Raw genomic sequence first — 19,230 nt, forward strand, 5'->3', positions numbered from 1 at the left:
GAGGGGTGGTATTAATCAGCACTTAACACTTAACCCATTCAAAATAAACAGTCAGCAGTGTTCCAGAACATTTTTGATTTTTATGTATATACTTATTATTAATAATTTACTAGGAATCTGATATCAAACAGCAAAAGCCCCTTGCTTTTCATTACACAAATGGACTCCCGGATTATTTCTCTGGCTGGGAGTATCCCAACTGACTCCTGTCGTCAATCTTAGACTCACTGAATGAATTTAAAAAATAAATAAAACCATTCTTTAAACTAATTCCACAAGCAACATCTTCAGCAAACAAACCGTGGTAATAAATTAAAAATCCCTTTTACGAGCAAACGGTCAGAATCAAACAACTGCAAAAAGATGATAAAAGGAATTTGAAGAGACAGACCATTTTCACACTCAGTGTTCAGAAGAAGGACACTGAAGATCATAAGGATGAAAGATCAAGTAGTTTTTATTCACTAAATGTTCATTAAGTTCTTTATCAAGAAAAGTATCAGTGTCTAGTTTCACCTCGGGATTAAGATGACAATAGACTCTAATTGATGTTTCAATGAGATTAGTAGCAACATCACCTCAAACGTAGGGCAGAATTCTCTGGTAGGTGAGTGGGGGCGGGGCCTGCTCGCTGATGTGTAACATGACGCGTAGTGATGTTGGGTGCGCGTCCCGACACCAGCGCGCACCATTAAGATTTTCAGTTTGGCGGGCGTGCACAGTCAAAGGCCTATTAAGGTCATTTAAATAGTAATTAATTAAATTACCTGAGTTGCCTGTCCAACCTTAAGGCTGGCGGGGGGGGGGGGTGCAGGTGAAGAGTCCAGGCGGTCTTGGCGTTTTTCATGAAACCTCATCCACGGGCGGGATGAGGTCTCATGAAGTGTTTTGAAAGTCACTAAAAATTTAAAAAATAATTCTTTCCGATGTCCCAGCTCACGTGACAGTGTCACACGAGGGGACATGTTTTGAAAGTTTTTATTTCCCTCTATTTAAATTTGCACATGTCAAACCGATCTCCCTGAGGTACCTCTGTGCCTCAGGGGATCTCTGCACTCTTTCGCGCACATGCGCAAACGAGCACAGGGAACAACTCAGGGAATCCCCTCCCCCTGGCCCACACAGGGAGGCCCGCCCATGTAAAATGGTGGCACGTCCCCCGACTGGGGGGCGCCGATCGGGTTAGCGCCGCACCCCTCCCCCCGCCCCTGCATAACCTCCCCCCCACCCACCGACGGGGAGAAAATTCAGCCCATAATTTTTCATTTTCATTCCCCATTGCATATTATTATCTTAGGTTGAGCTTGCCTATGAAAAGCAAAATGCTCCATTACCATAGACATCGGCACCATGATCGTACACAGTATCCAGACAAGTTCCATCTCTAGTGTCCCAGACACGAATAGTGTAGTCCCAACTGCCCGATATCAGGAGGTAGGGGACTTCAGTGTTCCACATGAGACCTCGTACTGGTGCTTTGTGTCCACTTAGAACATTTATACAGGCATCCTGTGTGTAGTCCCATATCCTCACAGTGCTGTCGGAGAAATGCAGTGTGTTTACAACAACTTCAAAACTCAAAAAACTCCCAGAAATTCAAATGTAGCCCTCTTGTCCTAAGTGGCATTTCAACGCTGTTAAAAAGCCAATTTGTTTTATAACTAAGTAGAAAGATGCGAATACTGGAAGTCCGAAACAAAAGCAAAACCACGTGGAAATATACAGCAGTTGTCGTAATTTGAAAAGAAAAAAAATAGGTTAACGTTTTCAATAGTTTTTGACAATGGGTCTCTGCCTGAAACAAGAATTTTGGGCTGGATTTTCAATCCAGGAACCAGCTGACACCTGGACTATTTCCAGATCCCGACCCCACATCAACAGGGTTGCCAACTGTGATTAAATATAAATATAACCACACACTTCAGCCATTCATTAGCCACTACATCCATCCTTGTGATGTAATGCTTTCCTACACTAATTGGAAAGCAAAAAGACTCATTACCCAATTGGATAATGTTTGATTGTCAGCCAAGTAGTCTTTTTCAAGAGAAAAGCTCAAGGAAAATGACAAAATAAGAGACCTTTTTTAAAGCCCTGATGATCATTCTCCAGGGTTGCACAACAGTGTCCTGGAGACTGATCTTCAATTCCTGGTGACTCTGGGCCAATCCTGGAGGGTTGGCAACCCTACTCATCATTGGCCAAAACTCAATTTTTAAATACAAAAACCCTAATTGGGCTGGGAGCAAGTTTAGTGCCAAATGCCGTTGGCAGGCGTGAACTAGTTCTGGAGGGTAATTTTCGAAAGCAGATGGCAGCAAAGACTGGGCTTGACGATTTCTCAAGGAATGGAGTAGGCAGGAGAGTAAAGGGCCAAAAACCTCACGGTCCACCCAAATTTCCAAACGCTCGCTCATCAGGTAATAAATCCGCTCTGCTCAAACGATGGCAACTTTCTGTTGCCGCATGAGTTTGACTATTCTTTTCTTTAAGCAAGATTTTAAGTCAGCAGCCACAATAAATAATGGCTCCCCGCTGTGCCTCCGACAGTTGCGCACTAAAATATCTCAGGTTGCTTGCTCTTCCTGTTCTTACCTTTGAAAATTTAGGTCTGTCCCCCTCCAGCCCCTCAGCAGGTTCTTCAACAAGCTAAGCAGCAAGTTAATTGGAGGAATTCAGGTTGCTGTCTCCCCCCAACCCTCCCTTTGAAAATTACAGTGTGTCCCAGAGGCGTCGGAAGAGTGCATGCCATCTGAGAGCGCTACTTTCAAAGCGTGCCTGCACCAATCTTGCCTCCGCAGGCAATTGAACACCCGGCCCCATATCTTTTTCTTTAAAGATCCAGATGGATTTGTTTTATGGGTACAGTATTTTCAGTTTTTTTGCTTCATGACCACTTTGTTTCTGTAATTGCACAATTCTGTCACTGATAGACGTGCATCCAATTAACTGATAGGATCTTCCTAAAGACCGGAGGACAGCCAGATTTATTTCATTCATGTGTTAATGCAAATGTGAACAAAGATTTCTTCCCTTTTTGTCTCTGGAATGGGCAGCTAAATCTTATTGTTCTAAATATCTTGATCAGCAAACACTTTGGAGGTGAATTTCTGTGGGAGTTCTCTTGAGCAATGCTGAAACCTGGAGCAATGAACTGTTTGCACCGATTCTTTCATGGGTTTCCTTGGCTCGTCTACCTAAGTGATGGGGGCAGTCTGCATTGAGAAGGAATTCATCGCCTTACTTTTACCTTATTTCATGTAAAGTCCTTCCCAAACCACAAACTTGCTCGTCACTTCTTTTCTGCCTTCATTTTAATGCATAATTTACCTCCACAACTGAGCATTTTATCCGGAATCTCACAATGAGCAACCCCACAGGAGATCCACCAGTTACAGCTGGTTCTACCATCCATCTACTTTCAGAGACGTCTTATGGTTTAGAAGCCTGATCTTTAAAACCTTCGGTTAGTGTTCGCATCTTGTTAAACCCTTGTATTGGTCAGTGTCACAGATCTTGTGGTGCAGTGGTAATGTCCCTACCTATGGGCCAGATGCTCTGGGTTCAAGTCCCATTTCAGGTACCTAATGGATATGGAAGGTGTGATCAAGACTGATATCAGCTTGTAAATCCTTCCAACGTGCCTTGATGGCAAGCATTAGAGAGGGAGAGTTTCCTGGTCAGCCATATTACAGAAGGCAACAGCAAACAACTACAGTACTTTACCAAGTATAACCATGGGTTAATCTAATGGAAGTCCATGGTTACCAATGCCCTCTCATGTGGCATAGTACCTGAAGGAGGAGGCCTGATCAATATTGATTCAGATGTTAACAGCTACACGAGGCAGGCATTCAGCATCAAGCTTATTTTTTAAAATAAGATTACATAGGATATACGGCACAAAAAGAGGCCATTTGGCCCAACCAGTCGATGCCGGTGTTTATGTTCCACTCAAGCCTCTTCCCACTTTTCGCCATCTAAACCTGTCAGCGTGTTCCCTCCTCTCTAATTTCCTTGTCTAGCTTCCCCTGAAATGCATTTACACTATTTGCTTCAACCATTCCCTGTGGCAGTGAGTTCCACATTCTCACCACTCTCTGGGTGAAGAAGCTCCTTCTGAATTTCCTACTGGATTTGTTGGTGACTATCTTATACTCGTGGCCTCTAGTTATGCTCTTCCCCACAAGAGGAAACATTCTGTATCCACTCTATCAAAACCTTTCATAATTTTAAAGACCTCGATTAGGTCACCCCCTCAGCTATTTTTTTTAAAGAGAAAAGAGTGTCAGCCTGTCAATTCTTTCTTGTTATTTACAGTACATCTGTTATTAACACTGTAAATCCTGTCTGCATGCTCTTCAGTGCCTCTATATCCATTTCATAATATGCTTTGGCACTTCCCTACTTTTCAGCTCCATCCTTCTAGAAATAAAACCTAGTGCTTGGTTTGATTTTTGCCACAACTTTTAGTGACTGTTGTATTTGTCCTCCACTTTGCAAAATATATTGGTTACTTTTGATTTTACATCCCCCTCTGCAAAGGGGGCAAATCGCATGAACGTTATGCCCATGACAAATGGCGGGGGCTGTCATTAATAGAATGGACCTCCCACATTTGAATGGTTAAAAGCAGTGCTTGAAGGCAAGGCAACTGCAAATGGAGAAACTATTTTCTTCATCGTCAGTAATCACCTCTCAAAGCAGCTTTGCGCGATGACTCACTGGAATAAAAGGTTTTGCCACCACCTATTTCACTGTGCTCAAGAAAGGATACCTGTCATCAGAACCGCTGCAGAGGATGCCTTCCCTCAGTGGAGACCACCTGACATGGAACACTTTGGCAGTGTGCCCGGTGAAAACTTTCAGAGGCTGGTCAGAACTGGTCGCTAAATAGTAAACGCGAACACTCTTGTCCTCGCAGCCTGTAGCTATCATATCTCTGGAAGGTAAAGAGGATGCTTAAATAAACACATATAATAAAAGGGAAGGAACAGTTTTAAAAATGAAACTTTTGGGGATTTGTTTTTATACCTCTTCTAATCATGGCAAAGGATGTTACGACAAGAGAAAGGAACACATCTCGCTGATGACTGTCCAGGAACAGTAATAAACATGGGGCACTCTCGGGTCAGGTAAACTACCAAAGCGAGTTCCCTCAATTCTGCCCAAAGGATATGCTTTACCTCCAACCTCAGAAAAATAGCCATACTGTTAGCAATGTGACATTTTCCATTTCTGACACCTGGTGTGCTTCATTGCCTGAGAGGGGTTATCAGTCTTTGTACTACTACTACTTTCATATGACGGAAAAAGTTTATAACAGAATGTTTAGTTTGGCTACCCGTTCGGTGGCATCATGAGGTACCTAGTGGAGAAACAATGTGCCTCCTGTAGCAAATCTCGGAGGGCAGGTGGATGTGATAAGTTCCATGCTCACAACTGCACTTCGGATTGACTGTCATCTTCCACTTTTTATTTGTTCATGGGATGTGGGTGTCGCTGGGATGGCGTCGATCAGAGGGCACTTAAGAGTCAATCACATTGCTGTGGGTCTGGAGAAACATGTAGGCCAGACCAGGTGAGGATGGCAGATTTCCTTCCTTAAAGGGCATTAGTGGAACCAGATGGATTTTTTTTATGACAATCGACAATGGTTTCATGGTCATCATCAGACTTTTATTTCCAGATTTTTAAAAATTGAATTTAAATTTCACCATTCGCCACTGTGGGATTTGAACCTGGGTCCCCAGAGCATTACCCTGGGTCTCTGGAATATCAGCACAGCAATAATACCCCAGTGACCATGCCACTACACCACCACCAATCCTCTCTGTTGCCCTGGCCTACCCAACTAAAAATTCAGTTGGGAGACAACCAAAAAAAGGTGGCTGACCTGCTGCAATTTTTTGCTTGGCTGGGCATTAACTGGCTCAGGGTGAGACTTCTATCCCCACCTGGCGAGGCTGTCCTGCCTTAGAGAGCTGTCAACCAATTGGACTGGCTGGCAACTCTGTGGTTCCAGCATAGAACCATAGAACACTACAGCACAGAAAACAGGCCATTCGGCCCTTCTAGTCTGTGCCGAAATATTATTCCGCTAATCCCATTGACCTGTACCTAGTCCATAACCCTCCAGACCTCTCCCATCCATGTATCTATCTAATTTATTCTTAAAACTTAAGAGTGAGCCCACATTTACCACGTCAGATGGTAGTTCGTTCCACACCCTCACCACTCTCTGAGTGAAGAAGTTCCCCCTAATGTTCCCCCTAAACCTTTCCCCTTTCACCCTAAAGCCATGTCCTCTCGTGTTTATTTCTCTTAATCTAAGTGGAAAGAGCCTACTCGCATTTACTCTGTCTATACCCCTCATAATTTTGTAAACTTCTACTGGCAGCTCCAAGTTTGAGCCGTGGCCACTGCTGGGATTGCAGGCAGTTCCCAAAGAAGAGGAGGTTATGGAGATCGCACTGAAGGTAAGATCGGGGTATCAGCGGGGCCTGGCTGGCAAGCTCCAGCAAGAAGGGTGAGGCAGGTGGGGGCATGTGTTTGAGAAGCCAGGGTACGGAGAATTAGAGGAGTGGTGTGACCTTGGGATGGGAGCCTCTGGTAGGCACAGGATGAGGAGAGTTAAAAGGGTGGAATGACCTTGGGATGGCAGCTTCCGTTGGGCACAGGGAAGTCCCAAAGGAGGTCCCCATTCCCCCTCCCCACATCAGCTTGCCCAGTAAAAGCTGCCGGGCTACCTGCTTTGCCTGGCCATTAATTGGCCATTAAGGGCCCTTAATAGGATAAGCTTACTGCCCGACACCTTCACCACTCACTGTGATAAGGGAGAACAGTTTGGGGGCGTGTGGGAAGGCAGCTAGCAGGCCACACACTACACTTTTGCCAGTCTCCCCAACCTTTCAATCCACTCCATGGAGTAGGTGGATACATTGCCCTTTGCCAGGAACCTCTGCTGTTCAGTTAGAGATGAGGTCTTTAAGCTGCATGCGTCCCATCGTTTATCCATCTGGATAGTGGGTGCCAGCTGCATGAACATTAGCTCATGTTTTTCAGAACCGCCAGTGTGATTTTCAGTTCTTTCTTGGTGGGTTCTTCAAACCTTAATGAATGGGAAGGCTGGTGTTGTTCAGGATTCGCAGACCACGATGGCATCACCACAGAAGGCAGATGGGTCAATGCGTGACAGCACTGGGAGCCACTCAGCTGGAGTGGACTTAGGTGCCCCTGACACTGTTCTCATGGCAGTGTTTAGCTGCACGTAGGGATGTGTGGCCATTGCAGGACCATGAGGCAGAGCAGCGTACTGCCCAGAGTAGACTACGTCCACTACTGTGGTGCAAAATATTCTGGTTGTAATCCTATGATGTCCCAGTGAGTTTCCTGATCAGGTTCACCCTGGTTTTTACTTTTTGGCTAATGTTGATGAGATAATGTCAATAGGTGAGAGTCTTGTTTTGTGTCAGTCAATGCTAGTATTGTGATTGGGTCCATGTCGATGTCGGCTAGTAAGTGTATTGTGACTGCACAAAGTCACCTCTTGCAGGACCACTATAACTAGTAAATAGAGGGAATGTCCTTTGTCAGTCTGGGTTCATTTCGAACATGGGTCCCAGAAACGGTGTTAACCAACTGCCTTAACTTAAAAACAAAAATAAAAACAAAAAAACTGCGGATGCTGGAAATCCAAAACAAAAACAGAATTACCTGGAAAAACTCAGCAGGTCTGGCAGCATCGGCGGAGAAGAAAAGAGTTGACGTTTCGGGTCCTCACGACCCTTCGACAGAACTCTTTCCTGGACTCGAACTCAAGTTCTGTCGAAGGGTCATGAGGACTCGAAACGTCAACTCTTTTCTTCTCCGCCGATGCTGCCAGACCTGCTGAGTTTTTCCAGGTAATTCTGTTTTTGTTTTGCCTTAACTTAAACCATTTTTTTCTTGCTTTTTTTCTTCCCCCCTTCCTCATGGCTCAAACACCTGCTAGTGGAAGCTGGCCAAGGAGCTGTACTGATAGAGCATCAATGGCTGGACTATCCCACCCTCCTGACTGAGGGAGTAGTGCAGATGGTGGAGGTGCGAGGAGCTCTTTTACTTAAAAAAAAATTGCAGATTAATTTCAACCACTTTCATGACATGCTAACTTTGACCCAGCTGAATAAGCATGGCACTCATATGGGCAGCACAACAAATAATACGGCTCACACTCTACAGGGATAAGTGGTAGCAAATCCAAAAGAATAAGTGAATAAGCTGCCCCCTTTGGAAGGATTTACTTACTTATTATTCTGGCTCCAATCACAGCCAAAAACAGCAGCTGGATGCTTGTACCTGTGCAGAACTTTCCCATCGATCGTTCGAATGATACTGCAAGTAAACAAGAAGTCAACTGTGTTTGGGCAGCAGTAAATACACTCAGAGACCCTGGGTCTGGTTTTCAGCTGCGGGATGATTACCTGGTGTGGGTGAGCTTTGCAAATCGTGGTCCCAGAGGTTGTATCAGGATCCAACACTTCCAAGAGAGTCTGCAGCCTTCAAAGTGAAGGCAGGGAATAGCGAATGGGGAACTTGCTTGCCTCCAGGTAACTGCTCGTTAAGCTCCTTTCGGACCTTGTTACTTGGTCGTGGGTGTGTGTGTGTGGGGTGGAGGGGGGAGGCGTCGGAATTTGGTAAACTTGATCATTCTGGTATAGGTTCACGGTGGGGCAAAGGAAAAGTTATTTTTCTAATGCACCGGATCATGCATGTTACCTCAGTGATTCCTGTTCACACCCTGTCTCATGCCTTTATCCCCAAGGCCCTCTGAGGCAAGGCAGCAGCAGGCCCTAACATGGCTGCCGCCTGCCTTTGCCGCTGGCAGTTTAAGGCTCCTGGAGAAGCTCGGCACCACTGATTGAGCGCCTCCAGCTCAATTAGGGCATTTACATTTAAAAATGGTGTCACGAGAACGATGCAGGTGAGGTATGGGGTCAGGACCCGCAATTCATACAGGCAGCAGATTCCCAACCCAGCTTTGAAACTCTGGCCTCATTGCTGGCGACCAAAAACTATGCTCCCTGCCTCCATCATTAAGCATCTCCCCTGCTCCTGTTTCCACACTAGCTTATATAAAAAAATATAAATGAGGAAATTGCAGATGCACTAGCCAGAAATTTCCAAAGCTCTCTCAATTTAGGAATGAGGCCTTTGCATTGGGAAACTACAAGTGACAAACCATTACTTAAAGTAGGAGGAAAGGGAGAAACTATTGACCTGTTACTTTAACATCAGCTTTGGGAATGTCACCATCAGAGTGACTGAGCACTTGGGCAAGTAAGAGCTAAATCAAGGATAATTTGGAGTGGTAAAGGGTCGGCCATGTCTGATTAGCCTCTTTGAATTGGTTGAGGAGGTGGATTAAGGGAGATCCAGAGGATTCCTATCCCACTTTTACATTGTTCATATGGCCTGATACTGACCGTCCTAATCCTCTTGCGCACAAGCCCAAGAACAAATATGATTCTGGTCCAAAGCCATCATACGTTCACCCCGATAGATGGACAAGTTATAGGAAGTTCATTCCATGTATCCCCTCTCCTTATGCTTTCATTTTTGCTTTCTACCCTACATTGTTAGTGCTGGGATTCAGACAGCTATTCCTTTCTTTGTTCTGCATGGAAAGAAAGCAAGTTAACTATATTCAAAAGCTTCACTAATCTAACATCCACCGTGTGAGCAGACTGGGTCTATTACATAGCAAGTGCAGCACAGAAACAGGCCATTCAGCTCAACAGCTGGTGTTTATCCTCCCCATGAGCCTCCTCCCATCACTCTTCAAATAACTATCACCATAATCTTCAATTCCTTTCTCCCTCGTGTTTTCGTAGCTTCCCCTTAAAGGCACTGAATGCCTCAACTATTCCTTGTGGTAGGCTGTTCCACATTCTAACCACCCTCTTGGGTTAAGAAGTTTCTACTGAATTTCCAATTTGAATTAACACTAACTATCTTATATTTATGGTTTAGTTTTAAACTCCCATGCAAGGAAACCTCTTCTCTGCACCTACATTATCAAGCCCTTTCCTAACCTTAAAGGCAGTGTTTGATCGAAGTATCCATTTTTTAGACTGTCGTTTCAGCCTTCCATCTGAATAACATGAAGGCCGGGGAAGAATCTCATGTCCAGTTTGGTGGCCATGACCCATGTCTTACCCATGACCCAATGCCAAAATAACTTGGCATCACACTTGACCGTACATTGACCTATCGGCAATACCTCCAGAAGACCAGAGTCAAGGTCAAGATGAGTGTGAATCTCATACAGAAACCGATGGGTGCCATCTGGGGCAGCAGAGCCAACACACTGCGTGCAGCTTCACTCGCTCTGGTCTACCCAACAACAGAGTACTGCTGCTCAACCTGGCTCAGGAACAGCCACACAAGCGTGGCAGATATCCAACTCCGAAGATTATTTCTGCGACGTTGAGACCAACGCAGCTTGGGTGACTTCCTGTTCTAGTATCCAACGAACCTCCTGATGTTCGCAGAGAAAATATTCTCCTCAAAGAACACCATCGGCCTACAGCTAATGAAGCACTCCAGTCGACGCAGGACTTCACAAGAAAACCCATGCGCTCGTCTGAAATCCCATAGCACCAAATAGAACGCACTTCACACCTGACAAGCTAATGAAAGCCCCACCCCTCGATGACACACCTCCTGGCTGACCGCCAACATCTCCAGCTGCGATCCGCTAACCGAGCCTGGTGGTGAAGTCCCAGGTTTCAACCTTCCATGGACAATCTGGAAAACCCTCAACATCTTGAGGATGGGCTGGGGGTATGTGGCCACTTGCTCCACAAGTGAAACATGAGGAACAGCTCAAATGGTGACTGTGGCCATCCATGTCATACCATCTCACACACACTGAGCTTCTGCCCTGAGAGATCCTGGTGGTGTCACAGCCATTTACCTTTGAAGCCGTTGAATGGATTGTTAACCTCGACATTGAACTATAACTGCTTACAGGCCATACGAATAAAATAAATCTTAAAGGCCTTTCTCAAGTCACCCCTCAGGCTTCACTTTTCGAAAGAAGAGCCCCAGCCTGTTTAATCTTTCCTGAGAATCTCAATCTCATTCCTGGCATCATCCTTGTAAATCCTTTTGGCACCATGGTGTCCTTGGTGCCACTCTTTTACTAGCATGGGGGTGCTTTATGGGCCTGTTTTCAAAAAGCATTCATAAGACCATAAGGCATAGGAGCAGAAATTAGGCCATTCGGCCCATCGAGTCTGCTCTGCCGTTCAATCATGGCTGATAAGTTTCTCAACCCCATTCTCCCGCCTTCTCCCATTCCTAACTTCCTCTAACAGGAGACAGGTAGAAGAAAAGGAACAAAAGCAGTGGGAGAAGGACTTAAAATCAGCAAATTCTTGGCAACGAAATGAGCTGGGAGCAGCAACAGTGAGATTCAGAGAGCAGGAGATTTGTTGATCATGGGAAAATTGTATTGCTCCAGTCCATTATAAATCATACAAAGGTCTGTAAACTGTACATGCCTCTTAATGTTCTTAAACACTGTTAGCAATTTTTAGAAATGAGACAAATGGCGAAAACAACACTTACCAGAATCCATCGCCACTACACGTTGCTATTCTTTTAGAATCTTTGTGGCTCCAAGCGATACAGAAGATTCCATTTTTTCCATGCTTCAAAGAACAATAAAAGACTCTAACGACCAACCATTATATCAAAATAAAAACAAGTTATTCATTTAGATATCTAACAAGAAACTAGCTACCTTGCTGATTGAAATTAGATAATGAATCGTCAATGTACTGCAGTTAAAAATTGAGAATGTTGGAATCACTCAGCAGGCTTGGCACGATCTGTGGAGAAGGAAACAGAGTTAAAGGGCCAAATTTTAGATCTGCCACTGGGCTAAATTCCGGATCGGGAACCCAAGAGTGGCTCTGGAAGGGATTATTGAGGGTGCAGCCAATTAAGAGGCTGCCTCGGGGGGTGCCTTGTCCAATTAAAGGCAACGCGTGCGCTCTGCCACTGGGAGGGCCAAAGAGAGTGCCCAATTCTCTGGGTGGCTGGCGCTCCCACCGGGACAGGCAGACATTGCCTCTGCTGCTGCATAGGTGGGCGAATGTGAGGGCGTCTCAAGATGGAAGTACCCTCTGAAGACTTGGAAATGGTACAAAATACATTATGGCCACAGCTGCCTGGCCACCAGAGCAGAAGGACAGCCTTTGCACAGGGTGACTTGTGGCCACAGGTCTGGCCCTTGCAGCTGAACAGATCCATGCTGGGCTCCTTTGTAGGATATGCCTCCCACGTTGCCACAAGTTTAAAGAGGGACTGGTTAGAATGTGTGAGGGGAGCATAGATGTTGAGATAGCCGATGTCATACCAGCAGTTTTCAATAAAAAGGTCTAGGCAGGGTAAGAGGCCAGTATGAGGGGTCTCGGTGGAGAGGAATACTAGAGACAGGTAAAAGGGTCCACTGTGTGGGGGAAGAGTCCTGGCCAAAGTAGTAGGCATGGAGGCAAAGGTGACAGAAGAATTGATCAGCGTCATGCTAAGCTCGCAATTCATTGTGGTGGGCTTGTAAGGGGATAAAGCTGAGGCCTTTGCTAAGGACAAATTTGTCAGGGTCAGAGAGGGGAAGGTCGGAAGGCATCGAAGAGGTGAGATTAGAGAAGGAATGGGGTCACAAGGAAGTGAAGAGGTAGAAGTGTCCAAAGGGGTCTTGGTACCCGTGAATCTTTGAAGTTTGTGATCTTTCACATATGAAAACCGGAAAAAAAGGTTCTTCTGTTAAAGTGTCAGGTGAGACGAAGAGTCAATCGGAACCACTGACCAGGAGACTTTGAGACAGATTGAGTGGGTACTGCTGCCGAGAGAAATGTGGTATTGTTTCATTACCATTAACATTGTGGTACTTGGAAACAAGAAGTAAGTATTTTGGGATCCGGATGAAGCTGATAATATGTTTGCACTTGGCATCACAAATCTATATCATCTAAATCCCTAGACGTATTATTGATTTATAACCTTCTGGACTATTTATGTGGCGCTATTCTTTATTTAACCTGTAGGTGAAACATTACATGCCAGGCTCACAACATTTCTTTGCCAAAGGCTTAGTCAGGCTATCTAAAGAGCTGAGAGTGATGCCTTCCACTGACACTAAACTTCAAGTTGAAAATATTGACTCTTTATTAACCTACAATTTAGTTAGAACCACTTGATTAGGCTTCTTATCCCTTATTCTGATAGTTACACAAATAGGGTAAATGTGATGCCCATGTTAAACTGTGCTGTTTAAGAGTGCTCTACATTTCACTCTCTAAATATATCCAATCCTCGTAATGACTCAGATTTATTTTCTCAACTTCTTGGCAAGCGCTCAAAAACGCATTCAAATCCATGCGCAGAGAGTCACAGAGTTTTAATCTTTCCTTGTCTTATTTCAGTGAGTTTCTCTGGTACCGAAACAACTGTGTGGACACCACATGAAGGGAATCGATGTTGCGTTGTGCGAAAAGATGAAACAGTCCTCAACATCAGGAGTGGAGGGGAGTGGGAAACGTCCATGTATGAATACAGACTGACTTGAGGCTCTTTCCCTGATAAACAGCCCCCCCCGCCCCCCCCCCCCCCCAATAAGTCACTCGCACTTTCCTTTGTTCATGCTCTATGGGCCAAACCTTCTGGTTTCCAGGGAGGCCCTGCCTGCTGCTGGTTGAATACCGGTGTCAGTGGGATGAGGCTCTTCCGTGACACTTAAGTGGCCACTTAAGGACCTCAGTTGATCTCTTGGTGGGAAGGACGCCTGCAAGCTTCCCTGACCTGGGCTTGATCAGAGAGAGGCAGGAGGGCGGCAGGATCTCCACTCCTCACCCTCTCACCCTATCACATGCCCCTCCTGGCTTCCGAACTTATTGGAGGGTGAGGGGTGCATTAAGTTCCGCCCATCAAGTCACCAGATTCAGGATGGACATCCAGCATGGGGTGGCATGAGAGACATCAGAATAATTTGTGTATTCACAAACAAAGGCAGAAATAAATAACAAAAAAGAAAGAAAACCTTGTATTTATATAGTGTCGTGCCATGTCTTTCAGAAACATCACAAATGTTTCATATACAGCACAATGTTAGGAACGTAGTGAGGAGCATTAACGGAATATGTCGCGGCATTAAGAGCATGAAATGTAAGAATAAAGGCATGGAGCATTAAGAAATCAAAGCAAGACAGTCAATAACACTGTCCTATTTATGCAACAAATTAAATCCCAGGGCAATCATTACAGATGTACACAACACTGCAGACTCATGTAGCACCGCAACAGGATATGTTTAACCCCATGCCAGTGAATGTGAGTAGTTTGCAAACATCAGTGATTCCTGAGGTGATTTATAACATAGAAACATCGAGTAGGCCATTCGGCCCTTCAAGCCTGCTGTGCCATTCATTATGATCATGGTTGATAATCCAATTCAATAGCTGGCTCCCACTTTCTCCCCATATCCTTTGATCCCTTTCGCCCCAAGAGCTATATCTAACTCCTTCTTGAAAACATACAATGTTTTGGCCTCAGCTACTTTCTATGGTAATGAATTCCACAGGCTCACCACTCTCTGGGTGAAGAAATTTCTCCTCATCTCAGTCCTAAATGGTCTACCCTGTATCCTCAGAGTGTGACCCCTGGTTCTGGACTTCCCCGCCAACAGGAACATCCTTCCTGCATCTACCCTGTCTAGTCCTGTCAGAATTTTATAGATTTCTGTGAGATCTCCCCTCATTTTTCTGAACTCCAGCGAATATAATCCTAACTGCCTCAATCTCTCCTCATATGTCAGTCCCCCCATCCCAGGGATCAGTCTGGTAAACCTTCGCTGCACTCCCTCTATAGCAAGAACATTCTTCCTCAGATAAGGAGACCAATACTGCACACAATATTCCAGATGTGATCTCACCAAGGCCCTGTATAATTGCAGCAAGACATCATTGCTCCTGCACTTGAATCCTCTCACTATAATAACCTTGAAATGTCGTGCTACTTTTTAATCCCGCATATAAATTGAACATGTTATTCTACATATTGCATGCAAGAGCTGTGTTAAAGTTATAGTGGCTGGGAACATAATGGTGCGCAGGACTAGTGAATACAGTAGGGCTGATAGTGACTTATGATATCTCAACGGAAGCAATGTAAAGCCAGGGACATACCAGGGAAGTGTATGCTTATATTTTAGAGTTCGATACTAATGTACAAAATACTCTGTATATTCTACAGTCAAATTTTTAACAGAATAGTTCTAAACTCCAATGAGTATAGACCCAACCTGTTCAACCGTTCCTCATAAAACAACCCCTTCGTTGCAGGAATCAATCTGGTGAACCTTCTCTGAACTGCTTCCAATGCAAGGATTTCTCTCCTTAAGGTAGGACAGGAAAATCCTGCAGCAGAATACAGCACCAGAATGGTGATGCTCGAATAAGTGCTAATGAGCTGCAGATAAATTTAGTCATAAGTTATGCACTCATGCCATCTCCATTTTTACTTTTATTTTAGTAAGATTGATAAGTGCGAGTTTTGTTGATGACAACTTGTAGATGATAACTTTTGGATAACTTGCTACATTTAACTGCCATTTTGGGAAGATGCAAAAGATTCCACGGCACTATTCAAAGGAGAGCAGGGAAGATTTCCTGGTCAGCATTTACCCCACAACCAACAGCACTAAAACAGATTATTTGGTTATTTGGTACCTTGCTATATGCAAACTTACCATTGCATTTCCCTGCATAACAGCAGTGATTATACATCTAAAGCACTTTGGGACATTCTGAGAAGGTGAATGGTTCTTCAAATTCTGACAAGAGGTTATTGACCTGAGACCTTGGCTGGAATTTCCCAGCTCCCCTGCAGCGGGTTCCACGTAGGAAGGCTGGCAAGCCATTGAAAGCTCTGTTCACATCGGTGGGACCAGAAGATCCTGCTGGTGCGAGGGGCTGGAAAATTCCGGCCATTTTCCCTCTGTTTCCCTCTCCACAGATGCTGCTGCACATTTCCAGCTTTTTTTCATTTTTAACCTCATGGATTTTATAGTCACTCTGAAAAATACTAAAAGGTCAACTTCTATTTTACTTCTTGCATTTAACCATAAGAAGATAGAATGTAACAACTTACCTCATTAAACCTAGTAACCGTTTTACCCTTTTTCACATCCCATATAAAGGCTCCGTTGCGTGAGGTTGCGCCTGCGATGCAGTTTAGATCACCTTCAAGTAAAAAATGGCATTAATATGTCGTGGTGAAGTGTCCAGCGCTTACACTTACAAGTTTTTAAATGAGTAAACTGCTCTTGTTCTAGTCACTACAGACACAAAGACACAGCTCCTCAAAGTACAAATATGGAAACATAGCATAAGGATGGGATCTGACTTGGTTGTGATCAAGTCAGTACGGGAGGGGCACAGATCAGGTTTACTTTGGGGGGGACACGGGCAAAACTGTGTAAATTAAAATCACAATGCCTGCTTAATTGTATACTAGAACGAGCTGAAAATAAAATTTTAACTATTGATTCAAATTCATGGCACTAGGTAGTCTCTCGGACAGGTTTTCATAGAATCGTAGAATGATACAGCACACTCGGCCCATCGTTCCTCTGCTGGCTCTTTGGAAGAGCTACCCAATCCCCTGATCTTTCCCCCTAGCCCTGAATGGTATTTATCCAATACCTTATTGAAAGTTACTATTGAATCTGCTTCCATCCATCTTTCAGGCAGTGAATTTCACATCGCAAGAGGTCAATGTTTAATTATCTTTTCCTCCTGTAACTGCTGGTTATTTCGACAATCACCTTAAATCTGTGTCCTCTGGTTGCCAATTCTTCTGCCACTGGAAACAATTTCTTTTTATTTACTCTACCAAATCCCTTCATGAGTTTGAATATATCTATCAAATCTCCCTTTAACCTTCTCTGTCCCAAGGAGCACCATCCCAACATTGCTGGTCTCTCAGGATATCTGATGCCCCACATTTGCCGCTATTCCCTGGGGTGGTTGTCAGATCCTGATTTCACTCAACTCTTTTCCCTCTATCTCTGCCTGTTCTTATAGCAACTCTTTGGGCTGCATTTTTCCCTCTTCCGGCAGGCATGTTTTCCACAGCGTGGGCATGTAAAATGTAAAGTTGATGCCCACCTCACCACCTTCCCACCCATCCCTGAGCTCACCCCCCGTAATACAGGGGGGAGAATATGGATGGGTGCCAAAATCGGCAGCCTGCCTGCCATATGTAAATCGGTAATCCAGGATCAAGTAGGCTTGTTGCCAAATCAATTGTCCCGGATAGTATGCTGCCCGTGCCATAAAATGTTTGGCGTGGGCAATCGGGTGAGAGTGGGCAGTCTGATTTATTAAATAATCTCCTGAAAGAACAAGGAAGAAGTGCGGGTTTATCTTTGGGGTCTGCCATTTGCTGATTGGGGCCGGGGGGGGCAAACCTCTCACTAAGATAATATCCTCCCTTTCTTCCTACCTGTTTGCAGCCTTAAACTCAACAACCCTCCTACTTGCCCTCCTCCCTGACCTTCCCAAACCCTCCCTGCCCAAGACCCCAGACTGACCTGGTTTCGGGGATCCACTGTGCCTTCTTCCTCCTCCTCTTGCAGTCCCAGCAGTGCCCATGAACGTGCTTTTGGCGCTGCTGGAACTGATGCAGTTCCCAGCCAATCGGATTGGCTGGCAGCTCCTGAGGGCAGGGCTTCCTCTCCAGTGAGGGGTGGAAGTCCCACTCCGGCCTTGTTTAGCCCAGCCACGTGGCTGTGGGGTGCGCCAGCGTGGATAATCAGTAGCTCTTAAAACATAAGCCTTGGCATCGCTAAATCACAATTTGGAGATGGTAGCACAATGTTAATGTTATTGGACTAGCACTCTAGAGGTCTGGACATGGCAGCTCGTGGAAATTTAAATCCAAATAATTAATAAATCTGGTAAAAAGCTAGTCTCAGTAATGATCACCGTGAAACTATCTGATTGTCCCAAAAACCCATTTGGATCACTGATGTCTTTTAGGGAAGGGAATCTGCCACCTTTACCTGGTCTGACCTATATGTGACTCCAGAACCACAGCCACGTGGTTGACTCTTAACTGCCCTCTGAAATAATGTGGCAAGCCACTCAGTTCAAGGGAAATTAGGGATGGGCAATAAACGCCAGCCTTGCCAGCGATGCCTACATTCCATGCAAGAATAAGTTAAGAAAAAAATCCTTGAGGTGAGGAAATTTGCCATCCTTACCCAGTCTGGCCTACATGTGACCAGACCCACAGCAACATGGTTGACTCTTGGCTACCCTCTTAACTGCCTCTGAAATGGAAACCCCTTCAGTTAGAAGGTGGCTCACCACTGCCTTCTTCAGAGCAACTGGGGTTGGGCAACAAATGCTGGCCTTGCCATGTCCTATGAGAAAAATGGTGTGGCCTGATGGCTTTAACAATTCTCCTGAGCTTCTCACTAGAAGGAGCACTACTCCATGTGAGGGCAATGCAACTTCAATGGTGCCGACCCCTGCTGTCGGCATGATATGCGCTCGGTATTTAGCAGCACTGACAAGGGGTTCCTGATCAGTGATCGCTTACCTGGAGCCCAGGACAGGGAGTAAATTACTCCCTCATTACCAGGTGAAGTGTAGACTGCTGTCAAGGTGTTTATGTCCCACACCTTAATTGTCCCATCAAATGATGCTGTTGCTAGGAGATTTGGATCGTCTGGTTTAAATTTACAGTCGAAGATTGTTTCCACGTGACCCTGGAATAGAAATTAAAAACAAGACCCATTTTGGGACCCGTTAGCCTTTTTTCTAATCTTGCTACATCCACAGCTATTTGTTCTTCATCCATCACAGCACAGAGGATACCAGAAATGCAACTGGAAGTGCAAAATTGGAAAGTGCAATTGCCTAGAGCTTACCAAATCTCTCAGGAAGTTCCATTTCTTCTCTCCCATGTCATACAGCCCAACTCCACCATCCATGAAACAACACACCGCGTGTCCAGGCGGAAGAGAAAATGCTTGATTTTGAGAGAGGGTCGGAGGGGGGATGGCTTCACTCGTCGATGATGTATGGTGGTTCTTTGACGGGGAATGTGTTGAATAGCCTGAAAAGAACATCACGAACGTTCACTTCTAACATTCTCTTCCGTTCTAAAATAGCTGTC

At 45.0% G+C, this 19,230-nt stretch overlaps 1 protein-coding gene across 6 annotated transcripts in view; it reads right to left on the bottom strand.

Annotated features, from left to right (window-relative positions):
- The window catches only part of wdr17 (WD repeat domain 17), a 118,757-nt gene that overhangs the window by 84,698 nt on the left and 14,829 nt on the right, over window positions 1–19,230 (bottom strand). For 4 of the 6 annotated variants that reach the window (XM_041186521.1, XM_041186520.1, XM_041186519.1 and 1 more), the window contains exons 6-12: window positions 18,983–19,170; window positions 18,652–18,820; window positions 16,195–16,286; window positions 11,614–11,696; window positions 8,287–8,373; window positions 4,778–4,942; window positions 1,335–1,537 (exon numbers count right to left, since the gene is read on the bottom strand). In XM_041186521.1, the coding sequence (XP_041042455.1) occupies window positions 1,335–1,537; window positions 4,778–4,942; window positions 8,287–8,373; window positions 11,614–11,696; window positions 16,195–16,286; window positions 18,652–18,820; window positions 18,983–19,170 (987 nt within the window). The remainder of the gene's footprint in view (window positions 1–1,334; window positions 1,538–4,777; window positions 4,943–8,286; window positions 8,374–11,613; window positions 11,697–16,194; window positions 16,287–18,651; window positions 18,821–18,982; window positions 19,171–19,230) is intronic. The other 2 variants (XM_041186523.1, XM_041186522.1) reach the window with 1 other exon arrangement.

Source organism: Carcharodon carcharias, chromosome 4 (genome assembly GCF_017639515.1).
Source record: "Carcharodon carcharias isolate sCarCar2 chromosome 4, sCarCar2.pri, whole genome shotgun sequence".
In the NCBI taxonomy this organism is placed as follows: domain Eukaryota; kingdom Metazoa; phylum Chordata; class Chondrichthyes; order Lamniformes; family Lamnidae; genus Carcharodon; species Carcharodon carcharias.